Source organism: Mastomys coucha, unplaced genomic scaffold, assembly GCF_008632895.1.
Source record: "Mastomys coucha isolate ucsf_1 unplaced genomic scaffold, UCSF_Mcou_1 pScaffold15, whole genome shotgun sequence".
NCBI lineage: Eukaryota > Metazoa > Chordata > Mammalia > Rodentia > Muridae > Mastomys > Mastomys coucha.
Genome location: NW_022196897.1, coordinates 2792410 through 2811560, shown reverse-complemented (window position 1 = coordinate 2811560; position 19151 = coordinate 2792410). Strand labels below are relative to the sequence as shown.

The 19151-nt window shown below is 39.8% G+C and overlaps 1 protein-coding gene across 7 annotated transcripts in view; it reads right to left on the bottom strand.

The window, feature by feature from the left end:
* Nucleotides 1-19151, bottom strand: part of Cacnb2 (calcium voltage-gated channel auxiliary subunit beta 2) — a 376672-nt gene that overhangs the window by 160650 nt on the left and 196871 nt on the right. Inside the window, exon 1 of one of the 7 annotated variants that reach the window (XM_031369062.1) lies at nt 4973-5213. The exons of the other annotated variants lie outside the window; for them this stretch is intronic. Within the exon in view, the coding sequence (XP_031224922.1) occupies nt 4973-5023 (51 nt within the window). The 5' untranslated portion in view covers nt 5024-5213. Of the gene's footprint in view, nt 1-4972; nt 5214-19151 lie in introns of those variants that run through there. 7 annotated transcript variants of the gene reach the window in all.

Genomic DNA, 19151 nt, shown 5'->3' with positions numbered 1-19151 from the left:
AGGAGGAGGAAGAGGAGGAGGAGGAGAGGAAGTTGTTTCAATCTTCAGGTCTTTCCCACCTCTTAGACAGGGCAGTGGAGAGATTTAAAATAATTAAAATTAAACTAAATTTATTTCTATGTTTAAAACAAATGTTTCAACTAGAGAGATGGCTCAGTAGATAAGAGTTCTGGTGCCTAAGTAGAGGAACCTGAGCTTGGATTCCAGCAGTATAAAGCAGTATATGGCTCTGTGCCTGTAACCTCTATACTGTGGGGAAGTGAATACAGGAGGGTCATTCAGACTTGAAGGCCACTAGCCTAGCTCCCTGCTGAATGACAGAGCCCTTAAGGAAATAAGGTGGAGAATGACAGAACAGGATGGATGATCGAGCCTTTCTCCTGTCCATATACTCACTCCTAGCACTATTAATTATCTTGCTCCAAACTAGGAGACCAGAGCTAGTATCAAAAATAAAATCACATCTTTTGTTATAGGTACACTGAGATCTGTTCTCCTGTTATACAGGAGCTCAAAGCCCTGTTTGGTCTGAGTCGCTACAAGGACAAGGAAAAGCACAGAACAAAATGGACATCCACCTTCCCAACAAGAGCACGTCCATCACGAATGCTGGCAGTGCAGATAAGGACCTTACATGACTGCACAAGATTCTGTTTTATTTGATGATTAAAATGCCACTGTTAGATAGCAAAGCTAAGAAATTAGACTAAAGTCTGGTCATTACCATTTGAGAGGTTAACAAATGACATAATTTACATAAAGGTCAAAATGGCAATAACTTCAATGTCTTTTACCAAGAAACAGTATGGAAAATGCTAGATTGTATGTGAGAGCTAGATGTCTAAACTCTGGACTTATATTGCAAGATCCTAATCAAATGAGCCATTTCTCTAGTTCTGTTGTTGGATTTCAGGCTATATAGTTTTGACCCCATTGAATAATTTCTATGGACTAAGTTCTCATATGTGGAAATATTTGCATCAATAAGTAGGGTTAAACATTCTTATTCTCTCTGTGTTTGATATTTCTTTCTGAAATGATTTGGTTGACAATGTTAACATTACAAATATACTAGCCATGTGCTAATAGTGTAGCTCAGTGGTAGAGCACCTGGCCAGCATGCGGGAAGCTACAGGTTGAACCAGGCAATGAAAAAAATAAAAGTCCAGTTCTCAATGCTAAGAGAGGCAGGTCTCTAAATGGCCAGTAGAAAAATGGGGCAGTCGCATGGCCACAAAGTCCCTTCTCCAGGCCCTGTTAGCCCCTTAGCAATTCAGACTTGAGGTTTTCTTGGGTTTGGTGGTCTCTGACAATGAAAAACTACAGCATAAAGGTGAGACAGCAGTCAATTCCCATACTAACCATATCTTACACTGGAAGTTGTTTTGTCTGATTCTGCAAAACACTTACCAGCTCTCTTCTCTAAATGACTTGGTGATCTGAATAATGTCAAGTTTTATAAGCTTGGCTGATTTTACTTTCTTAAATGGAGCCTTACCACATCACCAGGATGCTTCTTTGATTCCATGCTTCAGACTCTTGAGTATCTGTGTCTGGCTAGCATATTGTAATCTTAGCATTGTCAAACAAATCATTTCAAAAAAAAAAAAATCAAAGGCACAACCACAGAGAATAAGAATGTTTACACACACCTTTTAATGCAAATATTTCCACATCTGAGAACTTAGTCCCTAGAAATTATTCAATGGAGTCAAAACTATATAATCTGAATTCCAATAACTGGGCTAAAGAAATGGCTCATCTGATTAAGTTCTTGCTACATAAGTATAAAACCCTAGCACTGACACAAAAGACTGGGGGTGCTGATGTGTGGCTGTGCCTGGGCTCTGGGCTTGGGAAGGTAGAGAAAGACTGATCCTTGAAGTTCAGTCTAGTTGAACTGATAATTTACTCCAGGCTTAATTTTCTCTCAAAATGTTATCTCAAAAACATTTGTTGAGCTGATCTCAAGCTGTACTACATACAATCAGAATCTATATTGCACTTTAGTTTGCTTTAAATTCTCTCAAAAATGGATATGATTATTCTTAATTTTACAGATGTCAAAACATGAAAACCCAATACTTGCCAAACCTTCCGTGCAGTAAGGGGAGTGTACAGAGTTCAGTGTCACGTCTGACAAGGTCCAAACCTTCTGTGCAGTAAGGGGAGTGTATAGAGTTCAATGTCACGTCTGACAAGGTCCAAACCTTCTGTGCAGTAAGGGGAGTGTATAGAGTTCAATGGCAAGTCTGACAAGGTCCAAACCTTTGCTGAAGCAGAAGTTATAGAATTGCTTTGGTTACTATTTAAAATGAGTCAGAAAGGCTTGCACACACCAGAGGTCATTGTCACCTGGAGGAAAGTGTGCAAAGACACAGAAGAGGTAACATTCTTGGTCTAACAATAATGGAACACAATTCCAGCCACCAAATACAACGTTGTCAAGTAACTCATGAGCTAGCAATCCCAGAATACAGGAGAAGCAACAGATATACTGAGTCTGAGGCAGACATGTACATTTCTTTGTCATTTGTATTAAGAAGTGTACAAAATGCCCAACTTCATTCATTTCATTTCAATGGGCAATGAAATTTAAATGATTTTTCAAACATATTTTCATGAAGTTGGGATTTGAAATAACTTCAGGAAAAGCATGAAATCATACATGGATGAAAGCAAAATAAAGACCGTGTATGTGGTTTATCTGACAGTTTCCAAAGTGCTATTCCAAAGTGCTATATATATATATGTCATATGTGTCAAAATATCTATGAAAAATTCTCTGCATTACTATTTAATCTTGAGAGAAAGTTTTCTATCATCACTGGAGAAAGTTAAGGACAGCTAGATTAAAAGTGTTACAGAGGTAGAAGACAGTTTTGATGAGGTGTCACTTTAAACTTTAATCATTCACAAAACATCCACTCATTTATTAGTCTTATTCAAGCACAGGCACAAACTATGTAAGAGCAAACTTAGACATAGGCCTGTCATGCTAGGTACTCAGACATCTGAGGCAAGGGTGTTGCGGCGTTTAAGGACAAGGTAGATAAAACAGTAAAACCCTGCCTCAAGAATAAGCAAGTGAGGTATGCTGGTGCTTGCCCATTATCCCAGCACTTGGGAGACTGAAGCATGAGGATCTTGAGTTTTAGGCTAGCCTGAACTGCATAGAAAGGTGGTCCCCTAACCCTAAGCCTACCAAAAAAAAAAAAAAAAAAAAAAAAACCCTAAAATGAGAACGATCCAGGCTAAAGGGAACAGAAAGCCTGGGACTGGGAAAGAAGTTTAAAAGAACAAATCTCCTTGGGTAGATTCCTCGGCCCTTCAAGACAGGAATGAAATCAACATAGGACAAGCTATTCATTTAAAGTCACAGAGATTACCACCACTGTTAAATACCCATGCCATTACTGTCCACAATTTCTTTGCTTAAATGACTCAAAATCATCAGTTGAATGCACTTAGGATTCAGATTGTGAGTTGCATATGTTCCTAATTAACATCTCTCTGTAGGAAAAAAAAAATGAAGCAGCTATTTCACTTTTGATAATGTTCTTCGAAAGCAAGCAAGTTTACCAGAAATGATTAGTCCAGGTGCCACTGAAAACAGGAACAACTGAATAGGTTGACTTATTTCTATATCACAAACAGCATTTTAAAATGTGGCCAATATACCAGGTTTCTAGCAGCCAGAAATCCTTTGTGATTACTGAACAAATTGTCAGCCACAATAGATCCTTAAGGAACGGAACTACAACTGTAGACCATTTTACTTTCAGCCTTGGGGACCGAACCCAGTGCATTGTGCACCCTAAGCAAGGTCTCTACCACTGAGCTACATGCCCAGCCTGCAAGCACACAGAACTGAATGTGCACCTACAGAAGAAGAAAGTTCTGTACTTTTAGAAAACACAAAGTGAAATCCAGTCATGAGTCACATATAATTAAACCATAGTCATAAAGCACATGGAATTAAACCAAGTGCCCTCAGGTTTATTGGCTGTGCTAATATTCTTATATAACGGCATCCAGAACAAATAAGCAGCACACAGCTACTTTCTTAGCATGTATTTTCCCCTCTTAAACTAAGAGCACTGTAGGTTGAAGCAACCATGAAATCCAGAGAGAATTTGTAAACAATCTGTATTTAATTGATTATAAAATATTTGTGCATCTTGCTAGTCATACTTGTAACTTCAAACTAATATTTACGAGCTCTAATTTAATTTTTGGTGATGTTCTTTTTCCTAAAGCTTTCTTAGAAAATGGAAAATAATATTGTAACTAATGTAATTTGCTTGGAATTTCTCCTTAAAAACAGATATCATTGTTCCTAACCTTAGACAATGCATACAGTACTTGACATACAGTAACAACTCAATGATTATTAAAAATTATATTATAATACATAATTTAAGTGTCATTAATAATATATAATGTTTTCTGTAAAAGTTCTGAACCTGAAGATGCTATCAGTTTTTGCACAGTAAAGCTCCGTATTTTTTAAATGTTTTAAACATTAGACTCCCCTGTCTGGACTTCATAAATTTGTAACACTGGAAGTCAAAGCACTCTGCTTTATACAGAAAATTCCCCGAAAGAAAGAAAGGAACACAGCACCCAAGTCATCAGAGTGATCTGCGACAAGGGCCTGCTCCCAGCCAGAAAAGCATTCCTGTCCCCACGAAGTCTGTGACCCACGCTCCCTCCCCTAGTTACTAAGGGAATCTCAGCAAGATTAAGTGTAAGACTAGAGATACTGTGTTAATTGTCTAACACACCTTAGTATTCAAACACAATGCATATGATATTTCTGGCAATGACAAGAGTTTTTTATTTTTTTTTTAACACAGCGAAGCAGCTAGCACAATTGTTAGCTTGGGCTCATTAAAACATTGCCACTTCTCTCCAAAGCACACAATTTATTAGGACAGCACCCTCCCCACCCCCACTCCTGCCTGCTTACCCCAGGAGTACTGGATCGAGTCTGAGAAGACACCAACTGCCTGTCAAGCATGCCAGACCGGTTCCAACAGTGTGCAGAACGCTGGAGAAATAGTCTACAGGCTTAAGGACCAGGTACAAGCTAAAGGTGGCTTTGCCTCGCCCGCCGTGCAGATCAGGAGCATGCCACGGCCTCCAGTTTTCCCTGAGGTTTTGAGATGTGTAATCTTAGTCACTATGACTTCATGACTTTCTAAAGTACTTCAGATGTCAAGAGCTCTCTCTGATTTCAGGACCACTTCAAGCAAGGCAGAGGAGTCCATCACAGTCAGTTAGCAAGGGCCAAGTGGGAGGGTCCTTTCCTACTTTAAATTACGTCAGCTGGCTCAGAAGAGAGACGCCTGTAAACTTGTCAAAGCAAAGTAACACTTCATTAATATCAGATGCATGCTTTCAGGCAGCACTGGCCACAACAGGGCTTTTAAAAGCTACTTTCTGTGCATAGAACAATAGATTACACAACCGGATATGCTGTTAGCATTCAACTACTGTCCTGAAAAGTCTTGGAGAAAAGTGAAAACATACTTTTCCTACCCGATGAAGAAAGGCTTTTTTTTTTTTAAATTCATGAAAGTAGTGTTTTTTTTATTCTCTCTCTTGTTGTTTTCCTAGTGCTCCGAGCTCATAATTACATTTACAGTTAAATATTGCTTGGTTAAATTGATTTTCTCTAAGACTGAAGACTTTTCTTCAAAAGACACTTTTCAACTCAGGTGTGGTGGCCTAAATTCAGAGATTGAACTAGGCCTGTGAGTTTAAAGCAAGCCTGGGTTACAAAAGCAGACTCTATCTCAAACTCCAGCAACAGGAAAAAGCAACCAAACAAGAAGTCACACACATTCTACAAAAGGGAAGCAATTACTGCTGTGCCCTGAGGTCATCGGTACTAAGAGTTATTATCTAGGAAATATAAAACAGGGGGCTCAGTAGGGGAGAGTCTGGCTGCAGTGTGAAGGCCTGAGTTCAAATCTCTAGCCCCACCTGAAAGGCAGCCAGTGACTGCATGCCTGTAATTCCAGCACAGTTGCTGGAAGAGGTGTAGACAGGCAAATCTCTGAGGCTTTGTCAGCTCCTCCCTTAGCTCCCCTGAGAAAATCCAGGCCAAAGAGTAAGGCAGAGAATGACAGAGGCAATTGCCAACCTACAAGCTAAAGATATGTTTTCTAGAAGCTTCAATTTTGAATTTAATGACAGGGTCTCACTAGATTGCTCAGGCTAGCCATCTATTCTCTCTGTACTTCAAGTTGGCTTTACCTCTGCCTTCCAAATAGCTCAGATCATAGATTTGGGTCACTGGACAAAATGCTTCACACTTTTTTTTGGAAAAAAATCCAAACCAGAAGGGCATTTTGTGACACAAAATGAAAATTAGGAAGTTTCTATTTAATTTCACTAATAAAGATTTATGAAGACATGGCCACTGCCTTTTAAAAATATGCCATTTTGGATGTTTTACCCTTACAGAAAAGTAGAATAGTGACAGGGTGGTGTATGACTCACAAAGCTTTCAATATTTCATATGGACACTCCAGAGAAGTTTGACAGCCCCCAACAACAACTATAGGTGACAGGTCCATTTGGTACAGCTCTGGAACATAGCTCTGTACTGTGCCACTCCATTTATGTAAAATCCTTAAAATGAAGAACAGACTAGTGGCTTCCAGAACTTAAGATGGTAAGGTGGTTTTAAAGCTGCAGCATAAGAGGCGACCTGATGCTGAAGGTATATGAAGGGCTCATACCTTGGACTGTACATTCACACTATTCAGTAGCCAGATACTCCTGTCTGTGGGTTTAACATCTATGGAATCAACTAACCATTTAAAGAATATTGCATCTATACTGAACATATACTTTTTAGATGATAATTTAATAAAAATTCACAATAAGTCTCTATTTGTTTCCTATTATTTACAGTAAGATCCCTAAATACATCATCATACTAGCTATTAATAGCAGAACAATGTGCTGAGTGTTGTTAGCAATCTACAGGTGCTGTACAGGATGTGAATATCTATAGGCAACACAAAACTGTTTTACACAAAGTACTTCAGTATTCATGGGTTTTGGTATACAGGAAGCTCTAGGTGCCAATCACCTTGGATACTGAGATCTGACACTACATACCCAGAGTCAACATTACACATTACCACACAGGCAGTTAGGCACATCTTCATGGCTGCAGTGGGCTTTTAGCAAAGACTAGAAATGACCTAAATAGAAAAGCAAATGAACAAACTGTGACCCACTATTTTGTAGTAAAGCAAATGACCTAGATTCTAGAAGTTAAGTACATGTTAAGGGGAACTGTTGCCTGTCTAGCCAGGGATTTTATGCTGTTACAAGGAAACTTTCTCATGTACTGTTACTGTGAACTTCTTCACGCCTGAATTCACCATTAGCCCAAAGTCTATTATGTTCTATGCTTTGGTATTCTTGGAAACCAATCACAATAGAGGGCATTTAGAACTGCTTTGTATAGATAGCCAAAATAAGATCTCTGTGGGAATTGACACCCCACTTGACAGAAACAGACATGTACATCCTGGAACCCAAGTTGGTACCTGGTTGGCAAGTTGGGACATGAATGCTATACAAGTCAAGTCACCTGCCACAATTGAAGAACTCAACCAATGAGGATAGGATAAGAGTATTACAAAGACATGTTTCTAAGGAAGTCCCCTTTCCCCTTTACCCAATGATTGGTAGAATAAGTTGGCACAGATGTTTGTGGGTTTCAGGCTTAAAAGCTCTGTGGGGTTGGGGTCACAGTCTAGTTCTTTAGCCTAGACTGTGTTCCTGATCAGTCAGTCCTAGGGAGAATGCTCAATAAACCATCCCTGTCTGTCTGAGTTCAATGTACATGTGGTTTGTGGGGCAATTCCTGGATGCCAATACATAAAGTCATAGAGCATCACAACCCTAGTAACCCATTTACAGTTATGCCCTTTCCTCTATAGCCAACCCATGGCCCACATGTATAGCCGTGCCCTCTTTTCTATAGTCAACTCACATTGCCTCTTGGAAGCAACTAAACTCACAAGTATGAGGTGCTCTCTCATTGTATTTTGACAGCTATTTCGCTGATAAATGATGTCAATACCTTTTCTAGCACCCAAAGGGACTCTAGCCAGACTGAGCATAACAAACATGGCTCTGGCAGGGCCTTGCCTTTCTCCCCATTCCATCATCCTTGCTAAAAACTATGAAATTAGATTCCTAAACTAGCCATCAAGGTCCATTTCTTTATTTGGCCACTTCCTCCTCCTGAGGGTGAGAACCAAGATCCAGCTATCAAAGTATTGAAGTACAGCAATCAAAAGCCCCCTTTGGACCACTTAACATGTCAGATTAAAATTAAGCTTCATCCTAACAAAGGGTTTCCCCTTTTACCTTTATAAACTGCCATTTTCCTATGGGCTATGTCTGTCTCCTCTATGTAGAGACAGTCCTTTGTGTGTCCTCCCGGACAATGCTCCTTCCCTTTCTCCCTTGCTACTTCAGATTCTCCCTCATCTGTTATCTTTTGGTTTTGTTTCTTAGTCCCTGCCCATTGTCCCTCTGGGAAGTCTCCTTTGTGCTGAGAATGTGGTCTTGAGGTCTCCTGAGCAGATACTCATTGGGCATTTTTATGTCTTTGTAGTGTCTATTCACATGTTTTGCCTACTTCGTATTGAGCTTTTCTTTTGAGTTGTGATTTTTTTTAGCATATCTTGGATGTTAACCTTTTATCAACTATATGGTTTGTGGTGCATCCTCTCAGGCTCTTTCTTGATGGTGACTTTTGTTGGCCGAGAAGAGTGTTTTTTTTTTTTTTTTGCTTGCTGTAGTCTCTCTTGCTGACTGTTGCTTTCTTACTCCTCTAAGTTTCTGGTGTGAGATTCAAAATAACCACCATCAGCAGCAGTCTCAGGAAACTCATTCCCCATGTTTTCTTCTAGCTTTATGGTTACAGGTTACACAGTGAGTGCTGAAGTCCATTTTTAATTGATTTCTCTAAGTGCTGGAAAATGAAGGTTCACTTTCCACTTACTGTGTGGATGCACGCCAAAACATAATGTTGCGTATCTTAATTTCTTTTTAGTGCTAAGGGTCAAATCTAGAACGTTATACATGCTAAGGAAGTCTTCTGTCATCCATCTATATACCCTAACCTTTTTCCAAAGGTTTTAATTTATTTTAGATTTATTCATCATACATGTATATGAGTATTTAGTCTGCATGTATATATGTGTGCACCACTGTAGGACTGTGAAAGGCAGCCTGGTTTCTGGTTGAGCTGGTTTCTGGTTGGAAACCCCAGTGACCCTGCAGTGGATAACTCTGCAAGGGACCGTAGGCATCTTGCCAAGCTCCTGGACACCAAGAGCAATGGAGCAGGTCTTCCCCTAAGGAGCGGGCCTTCTCATCTCCAGCAAGAGGCCTCTCAGTGCTCTTAGCCACTGCCTCCAGCAAGCAAAGCCACCCACAGAACAAGCCAAGGGCTCTCTCCTCCCCGCAGGACCCAGCCAGAGCTTTCCCTTCTTTTCCCTTTTCCCCTTTCCCCTCGGGCTAGATACAGCCCATGGGCCCCACTCTGTTCTCATCTCTTCTGCAGTTCCCACTGGTGCCTGGGTGCCCAAGAGTCTGAGAACATGATATCACCAGCCTCTATAGAGGTCCGGGACCCTGAGCTGGCTCTGGCAGTCCTGGGGATATCAGACTGCACTCCCCCATCTCCAGTGTAGGGTAAGCATGTTCAGAACTCCCACATCCCACCTCCCCGAGCACACCCTTAACCCACACACTATGTGTGTCCCAAAATGCCCAAGGAGGTCAGAAGAGGGCATCGGATCTTCTGGAAGTGGAGCCAAGGATGATTGTGAGATACTATATGAGTTCTTTGAATTGAACCCTTTGCATTGTAAAAGCAATAAGTGTTCTTTGCATCCTCCTCTACAGCCTCTCAATCTTTTTTTAAACTTTGGTATAAAATTTCCAAGTATGCAAAAAATAGTATATACTTCATGAAGGTGGCTAAAGAAGAAAAAACAAAAACCAACTCAAGGTGGTTGCAACAGCAAATAAGAAACTTGTACAAGCCCAAGCCAGATCAAATCAAGGAGAGAGGAGAGAGGGGATGGGCACTGAATCCAACCCAAAGCTATGGTTTCACTGGCAAGTTTTCTCTGCTGAGAGGGGGACAGAGAGATGGGGGAAGGCGAGAGAGAGAGAGAGAGAGAGAGAGAGAGAGAGAGAGAGAGAGGCAGAGACAGAGACAGAGAGACAGACACAGATAGAGAGACCGAGACAGAGATTTAAGAATATGGTCCTTTGGAAATTAAACACTCTCCAGTACAAGATAACACATCTAAGAGTATTGGTGTAGCATAAAATTGCTCTTGAAGGTTTATAAAAAAGATATAACATGAGTAGGTGAAGAAAAGAAGAGTGAATTGGGGAAGAAATGGGAGAAAGAGACAAACATTACCAATAAATGCTTGTATGGAACTCTCAAATAACTAATAACTTAATTTACATACATATGAAGATAAATATGAAAAGCAAATTCAGATGTTGTATAACAGTTTCCTTCCAAATTGAAAAATTCCATGCTAAAAGGGAGCTCTTTAAGCAAAGAAAAAACAACTCAAAATAACTCCAGGAAGTCCCGGAATCTGAAGAGATTCATTAGGGCCCTCCCTTCCAGAGTAAGCAATAAAGCTTCTGAGAGTCACTCCCAGATAAGCCAAATTGTAAACAAGAAGACTCTGAAACCAGATCAACTGCCCAGAAGAAGCCATAACCAGCTGACCTGCCTGTCAAAGGTTTTGACCAGAGTCACTTGGCAGGAACCCTCTCCAGCATGCGAGCTGCTTGCAGGCTCTACAGTGTGTTCCAGTTTCCCAGTTTTTATGAGCTGTTGCCTATGCAGGAGTGGACCTTAGTTAGGCAGCTGCTCATGTAGTAACCTCGATTAAACTCATTGGTTCACCAAGCTGGACTTTGATGGTGTCCATACTTTGGTCAGTGGTGGGCTTGCTAGATAGGATCAGTAGACATGTTGGGTCTCTACAGGAAATGTTTTGTCACAAAACAGTAGGATAGTGATTATCTTTGTAGAGGAATATATTTGGGGGTAGGCAGGGCAAACTTTATATTGTTTCTTAATTAGGCATAATTATATGATTGAATAACATATTAGTATCTATACTTTGTATTCTGAAATATTTAATGTAGTAAATGGTAGAAAATTGGGAAACGTTAAAAGATTCATGGCATATAAATTGCTAGAACACTAAAATATTTGTGAGAATATGAGAGTTCTTTTCCATTCCTCTCTCCCTCTTTGTCTTCCTCTCTTCTCTCTTCTGTCCCCACCCCACCCTCTCTCTGAGGAAGGGTCTTGCTGGATTTACCAGTCTGCCCTTAAACTTTTTAAATAGCCTGGAATTTCTGAAACTTATGTCTCCACCTCTACAGCACTGGTACCAGTGTTGGAATCCACTGTTGTGTGTCACTGAACATTTTAGTTAGATAATGTGTATACATATAAGTAAGAGGAAACAAAAGATATAATTTCCTCTATTAGAGTAAAAATTTCAGTTTTAAAATAGTAGAAAGCTTGAATGAAATTATGAATATTAACTGCCATTGTGATTTGTGGACTTCTTTCCTTTTTATAAATTTAGTACTTTCCAAAACTCTCTAAAATGGGTTTGTTTTACCATCTCAATGTCAAAAACAATTATTTTCCTCCTAGTGTGAAGTGTCAAACAGGTAGTCAAGGATAATTTTCTAGAGAAATTGTTAAGTTTTATTCTTGTAGTGATGGGTGGAACCCAAGACCTCATATATGCTAGGAAAGGGCTCCATCACTGAACTGTACTCAAGCCCTAAACCTTTATTTAATATCCTTTTAAACATGCGTGTGCGTGCGCGCACGTGCGTGCGCGCACGCACACACACACACACACACACACACACACACACACACACGCGCGCGCATGTGTGTATGTGTGTGTAGTCTTTCTCCTTTTATTAAACAGAGTTTCTTTTCTCATACAATATAATCTGAGAATAGTTTCCCCTCCTGTACTCCTCCCAGTTCCTCTTCATCTCCTCTCCAAACCAGATTTACTCCCTTTCTGTCTCTAATTAGAAAAGAACAGGCAGTCTGTAGGGATGGCTCAGCAGTTATGAGCACTGCCTGCTTGCTCTTCCAGAGGTCCTGAGTTCCATCCTCAGCAACCATGTGGCTGATAACCATCTATAATGGGATATGATGGCCTCTTCTGGCACACAGGAGTATATGCAGCTAGCATATTCAGATACATTAAATAAATAAAAATAAATTAAAAAAAGAAAAGAACAGGTTTCTAAGATAACAGCAAAACAGGACAAAAATAAAGTATCAGAAGACAAAAAAAGCAAAAAAACTAAAAACAAAAACCAAACCCTATCATTTTAAAGTTGAACAAGCCAAGCCAAAAAGCAAAATAAGGGAGCCCCAAGAGAAGGCATAAGAAGCAGAGACCTCCTCATCTCACATTCAAGAATCCCGTAAAAGTATTAAACTAAAAGCTATTGTATATATATACAATATAAGTATATATACAATATATGTATATATACACATATACATACATACATATATGTATACACATACACACAGATACACACACATATAAATATATGTATGTGTGTGTATAAACACACACACACACACATATATATATATGTGTAGAGGACTGGTGTAGACCCGTGTAGACCCTGTGCCCGCCACTTCAGTCTTTGTGAATTCATATAGACTTTGCTCAGTTTTAAGACATTCTCCCCTGAGAGGATAATTTGTGTTTCTGTGGAAGCAGAAAGTAAAGTATAGAAATGCTATAAAAATGCAAATGACTTTGCAGAACAGGATGAGTTTGGCTGGCAGAATGAAAATGTCTTTGGTTTTATGTGAAAAATAGCCCTCAAAAGTATGGCTCTATAGGCCTGTAGGGTATTAGCACTTCAAATACCCTACCGGCCTAACCAGGCATTCATTCTTTTGATGAGTCCAAGTCTAACATTTCTCTGAAAAATCTTTCAAACTAACTTGATCATTCTGCTGGTTCCCTCAAGGAAAAAAAAAAAAAAAACAAAAAAAACTAATCAACCAAGCAGCCAGCTAACAAACTGACCAATCCACCAACCAGCCAGTCAGCCAACCAACCAGCCAGCCAGCCAACTGACCAACCAGTCAACCAACAAACCTACCAGCCAGCCAGCCAGTCAACCAACAAACACCAAAGTGCCTTCGTAAGCCAAGGACCTTGGCAAATTGTCATAATTACACTACTCCCGAGAAGATGACAGGAGGCTCAAAAATTGAAGACCAGCCTGGGATGCATACTAATAATTATTTTAAAAAACAAAAGTCCTACACCCCTTGGCATACATTCATTATAAATTTTATTTTAAAGAAAGAAATATCATAAAATTTTGGAAATATTTTATACCTGGAGATGAACCTGAACTATGAAACACAATGTCTTTCTTTTGGATACTGACATATAGGGTTGTTAGTTTTCCAGCCCAGCCTTTGATTTATAATGCCACTAAAATATACAAACAATGGGCAAATGTTAATAGCTAATAATGGTTTCCATAGCAAAAACATCCATGGTTTCATAAGGATGAGGGTGAAAATTCTACATGAAACATGAAATTTCAATGCTTTTGCAAGCCTGCAAAACTCCTTTAATACTAAGCAATATTATTTTTTCAACGCTCTCTGCTCTCAAGTGAGGTTGAGAGGCATTGTGTTGAGTTGGTTGGAAGATCATGGCTGAGGGCCATAAAGGAGGAACAACAAATGGCTTTAGAACTCATGGAATGCGGCCCACGGGTTACCAAAGCCACATGTCCTGAGGACTTCATGCTACTATGGAGTTCTGCTCTGCTACCTGCCCTCACAAAATTGTATGGAAACTCTAAGGGGACTTCCAGACCCTCTCCAATGGTATCTCTGGCATTCACAGTATTAAAATTTGTCCTTTCTCTAACTCCTTCACTGGGGACCCTGTACTCAGTTCGATGGATGGCTGTGAGCCTCTACATCTGTGTTAGTCAGGTACTGTCAGAGCCTCTCAGGAGATAGCTATATTTAGGCTGGCTTGCCCTTCCTTCAGTCCCTGCTTCATAGTTAATCTCTGCAACTCCTTCCGTGGGTATTTGGTTCCCCCTTTTAAGAAGGAATGAAATGTCCACCTTGAGGGGTTTGCAGCCCCTTAGGACGAACAACAATATGAACTAACAAGTACCCTCAGAGCTCTCAGGGTCTCAACCACCAACCAAAGACTGCACATGGAGGGGTCTGATTGTTCAGGCAGCATGTGTATAGTAGAGGATTGCAAATTCAATCATCAATAGGAGGAGAGGACCTCGGCCCTGTGAAGGTTCTGTGCCCCAGTGTAGGGGAATGCCAGGGCCAGAAAGTGGGAGAAGGCGGGGTGGCAGGCATGGGGAAGTGGGAGGCAACAGGGGTTTGTTTTTGTTGTTTTTGTTTGTTTCTTTGTTTTTTGGAGGGGAAACTGGGAATGGAGAAATTTACATGTAAATAAAGAAAATATCTAAAAGAAAAAAAAAATTTGACTTCTTTTAGGCATTTTTGCTGGAACAGATTAAAGATTCAAACACCACCCTACAGAAGAACTTAGAGACGTAGATTATTAGCAAGGACCACCACCATTAGAAATCATTTGGAAATAGCCGGGTGGTGGTGGCGCATGCATTTAATCCCAACACTTGGGAGGCAGAGGCAGGCGGATTTCTGAGTTCGAGGCCAGCCTGGTCTTCAGAGTGAGTTCCAGGACAGCCAAGGCTATACAGAGAAACCCTGTCTCAGAAAAAAAAATTGGAAAAATAAAATTGTTAGTAATACTAGGTTGAGATGTTTTTACTACTGGCTCTGATGTAAAAAAAAAAGTCTTAGGAAACAATTTGAAGTTCAGGAAGGCACTCTCTTATTAGTTAAGCTAGGGATCCTTTTGTGGTCAGGGAACAAGGACAATGGCAGCCCTGGCTTATGGGACTCTCACTGAGGCTGGACTGCTGAGGATTGATTTCTTATACCCATTTTTGCCCTCAGCTTCCTTATATGATTGATTAAGAATTGCTGATGGGTAGATATGCATTCCTAGCATTTAAAGTAGGTATGACTGATTTTTATATAAAATTTTAGATTTGTGATTTTTAAAAAAGATTCTTATAAGACTACTTTTAAAAATAAATAATAAAGAAATTACTCCTTTTTTTTTTTTTTGTAATTTCAATTCGCTCCCTGTCAGTAAGAGAAACTAGCTAAGAAAATTACCTTGCTTGCTTACACTTTGTTAATCTATAACAAGTTGCTTAGCTATGATGTACGTGGGTTTTGGGGAATAATTTATTTTCTTTACCTGTACTATGTAATGTTATTTCTTATATAGGTATTGGGAAATACATTGTTTTTTCATAATCATTCATTAGAAGAAAACTAAAATGTAAGCACATCAGAATTTTATATTGCTTGAAAGATTTTGCTGGGATATATAAGCTATGAAAGAAAGAATAAATGGTAGAGGGCTGGAGCATTGTCCTTCTATCCATCAACTACATGTATGTATGGATATGTGTAAGGTCTGCATGAATGGAGTTGGTCCATTGTTCCTTCCATCCATCAGTTATGTGTATATATGTATATATGTAAAGCTTGTCTGGGTGTGTCTTGGAGTTTGCTCCATCCACCAATTGTTTGTATGTATGTATGTATGTATGTATGTATGCATGTATGCAGTATGTAGTATGTATGCTTGTATTTATATGTATGTATGAAATGCTTAGAACCTGCTTGCTGGACTTTTTCTATAACGATTCTATGTGTGAATATATATATGTCTGTTTGTAGGCCTGTATGTATATATTTGTGTATATGAAGTTACTGTACTCTGTCTTTTGTTTTATCCACTCACTGTGTGTGTGTGTGTGTGTGTGTGTGTGTGTGTGTGTGTGCATGTGTGTGAATTTTCTCTCTTTCCTTCTCAAGGAGTTAAAAGAGTTCATCATTTTTCCACCGGCCACAGGGAGTACCAGCATCAGTAAATTAACCTTTGTTCCCTCAGAGAAGAGTCTGCTGAGTCACTTCTCTAATCACTGGTTGCCATTGGCAACAGTTCCTCTAGGTATCTGGATCCACCTCTGTCAGCAGCTAAGCACTGACCCCCAACAGCTGTCAGCCTCAGTTTACCCACTGCATGGATGCCAAAGCTGATCATTGGCAGATCATAAACAAAAGCACTAAAGATGGTGCATGAACACAGAGATATAAACACAGGAAAGGGGAAAGGGAGGGGGCATTTAAGGAACCTGCACACAAGCAAGTGATAGGGACAAGGTACGAGATGGTTTCCCATGCCTAAAGTCAGCAGGAATAGGGAATTCAAGATAATTTGATCCCTTTCCAGTGTTAAAGAACAACAAAACCCAAACAAACAAACAAAAAGCCAAAACAACAACCAACAAAATCAACAACAAAAAACCCTTCAAATCAGAAAAATAAATCCCTATCAATTAGTAAGTATTGGTTTTTATACTTCTGGCAAAATTTCAATTTAGATACCCATACTTTAGGGGATGCAGAAGCTACATTAGAGAACCAATATACTAAAACTCAGATCTTTTTTTCCTCTAGGAAAAAAATCTAATTTTCTGGTTATAATTTATTTCCATTGTTGACTATTAGAAAATAAGACAACAAAAATATCAAGTAACAACAGAAGCAGCAAAAGCCTTACCACTGCCTTCCCCTGGGCTCCTAATCTACAGAAATGGGGTCAGACTCCAAAGGATGATTGCCAGATTACACAAAACATCCAGCACACATCTGCCATATCAGAGTTTCCAAATAAATGTCAGTTTCCTTTGTATAACAGAGTGATTCTCCACTGGGGGTGAGGTTGCTCTCCAGGAGACATTGAGCAATGTCTAGAACCATTGTTGATTGCTACAATTGGGAAGGGTGGGTAGTTTACTGGCATTTAGCTGGAGAGGCTAAGGATGCTGCTGACATCCACAATACACATACAATACAATTTACAGTGATCCATGGCTGTATGCCCACACTGCTAACCGTGGCAGAACACCGCAGGAGAAAGAGAGGTGCCCTTTATATCATTGCTGCTAGTGAAAGATGCTTTCAAAGTCAAAAACCAAAGACAACAGCTCTTGAAATTCAGATCATTTCTAGATCTTCTGCAGGTTGTCTCAGAGTGAGAAACAGCTAGAGAGAGGATGTGGAGGACTAAGAAAAGAACAATGCAGTGGTCTGAAGCGATTGTGCATGGAGATGCTCTATGAGCAGAGGTGAAGTCTACCGGGGCCACTGTCCGACTTTGGCTGAAACACAGAAGCGCCTGGATCAAGAGGGGGGCTTTAAGACCCATAATATTTTGCCTTAGGTACTTTTCAAGTCCCTTTTAGCTCCTCACCCTATTCTCCTGACCCCAGCTCCAACTCATCCATGTTAAATCCCGAGGAAGATGGAGATGTTAAATTCTGCAGAAGGTGGGGCCTACACTGTTAGAACTCCGGGAGGGCTGTTCTTGTAACTAAAGATGGATGCTTTCTCATCTGAGAAGAGAAGGCGCTCTTTGCTATCACAGGGTAGTCAGTTCTGCTACTGCCTGTATATGCAGAGACAAGGGAGAGACTTCAAGTCATTCTGATTGTCCATATCCAGACAACTTGTCCATTTGTTGTTTTAAACTCAAAAACAGCAGCAGACCATTGTGGACAGGGCTGTGGTGGCCAGAGTACAAATACATGATGTTGCCAGGAGACAGGGAAAAATGCAGAATTTTGGAGGCCACATATTTCAAGTGGCCAGTTCAGACTTCAAAGTGCAGACTGATGATGGAAGCAGCAAGGATTGTGGAAAGCTTGCTTCCTTTGCTCACACAACACTTCAGGGTTTCTACATCAGTAGTGCTGTCTTTGATTACAAAGACTGCGGGATGCGTGTGAATGTGGGTAATTATGGTATGCGTGAGCCAGGCTGTGAATCACACTGCAAAACAGAACACTAGCATGTGTGCACATGCGAAGGCGCACATGTGGTTTTAGTACATAACAGCCAAACACATTATTTTCTCAAGAGATAAAAATATGAACCAATTTGACCTGCCAAGTTAAAAGAAAAAAATGGAAATAGATACACACACAGTTGAATTTTCTTTCCACTGAACAATCTCAGCTGTCGAAAAATAAATTTTTACACTCATATAACATTTGCTATGCTCTTTATCATTGTTGAAGGACTGTGCTATACCCCCAAACTTCATATGGAGATGACACATTAAACTCATGCATATCACAGTCAACCAACTGAAAGAACTGAAATTATCCCTTTGTATTTCATAGCTCATTAGTGGATGAAACATACTTAAAGTAGATATTGCAATGAAAGGAAAGTTAATTTTATCTGTAAATATAAAAGCTCTCATGTAAACAATTCTAGGAAAAATAAGAGATGGGAGTGAGGATTCTTTGACCAAATTATTTCTTCATGAATCTGTTTCTATCATCAGTTTGGCCCTGAAAGGCATATCTCAAAATTCATGGTGCCAAGAACCCACACTTAGCATGTAGAAGTTTCTTTCCATGCCACTAAAATTAAATTAAACATCTTTCTTAAGTATAGAATAAGTTGTAATTTCAGACTTTATATATAATATCTGACTGTTTTCTTTAATGCAATTGCCAATGGAGTAGGAAGCATGTGCTGTGGATTAGAGAAGCCACATAAAGTTCAGGGATTTAATCACTGTTTTTCAGACCTCCTCTCTTATTCCTTTCCATGATCTTTTCTCTTTACTCCACATCTTTTGCTTATTTTATTTATTTGTTTAATGTCTATAAGAGATCAATATGGGGATCACATATATGTGATGTAAGTACAAAGGTGTATAGGTGCATATACCCATGTGTATGGAGGCCAGAGGAGGATGTGGGGTGCCAGCCTTATTCCCTTACGGTAGCATCTCTTATTGAACCAGGAGCTAGTTAACAGGCTATATAAGATCCTCATCTCTGCACCCTAAGCCTACCCCTACCCCTACCCATACCCCTACCCATACCCC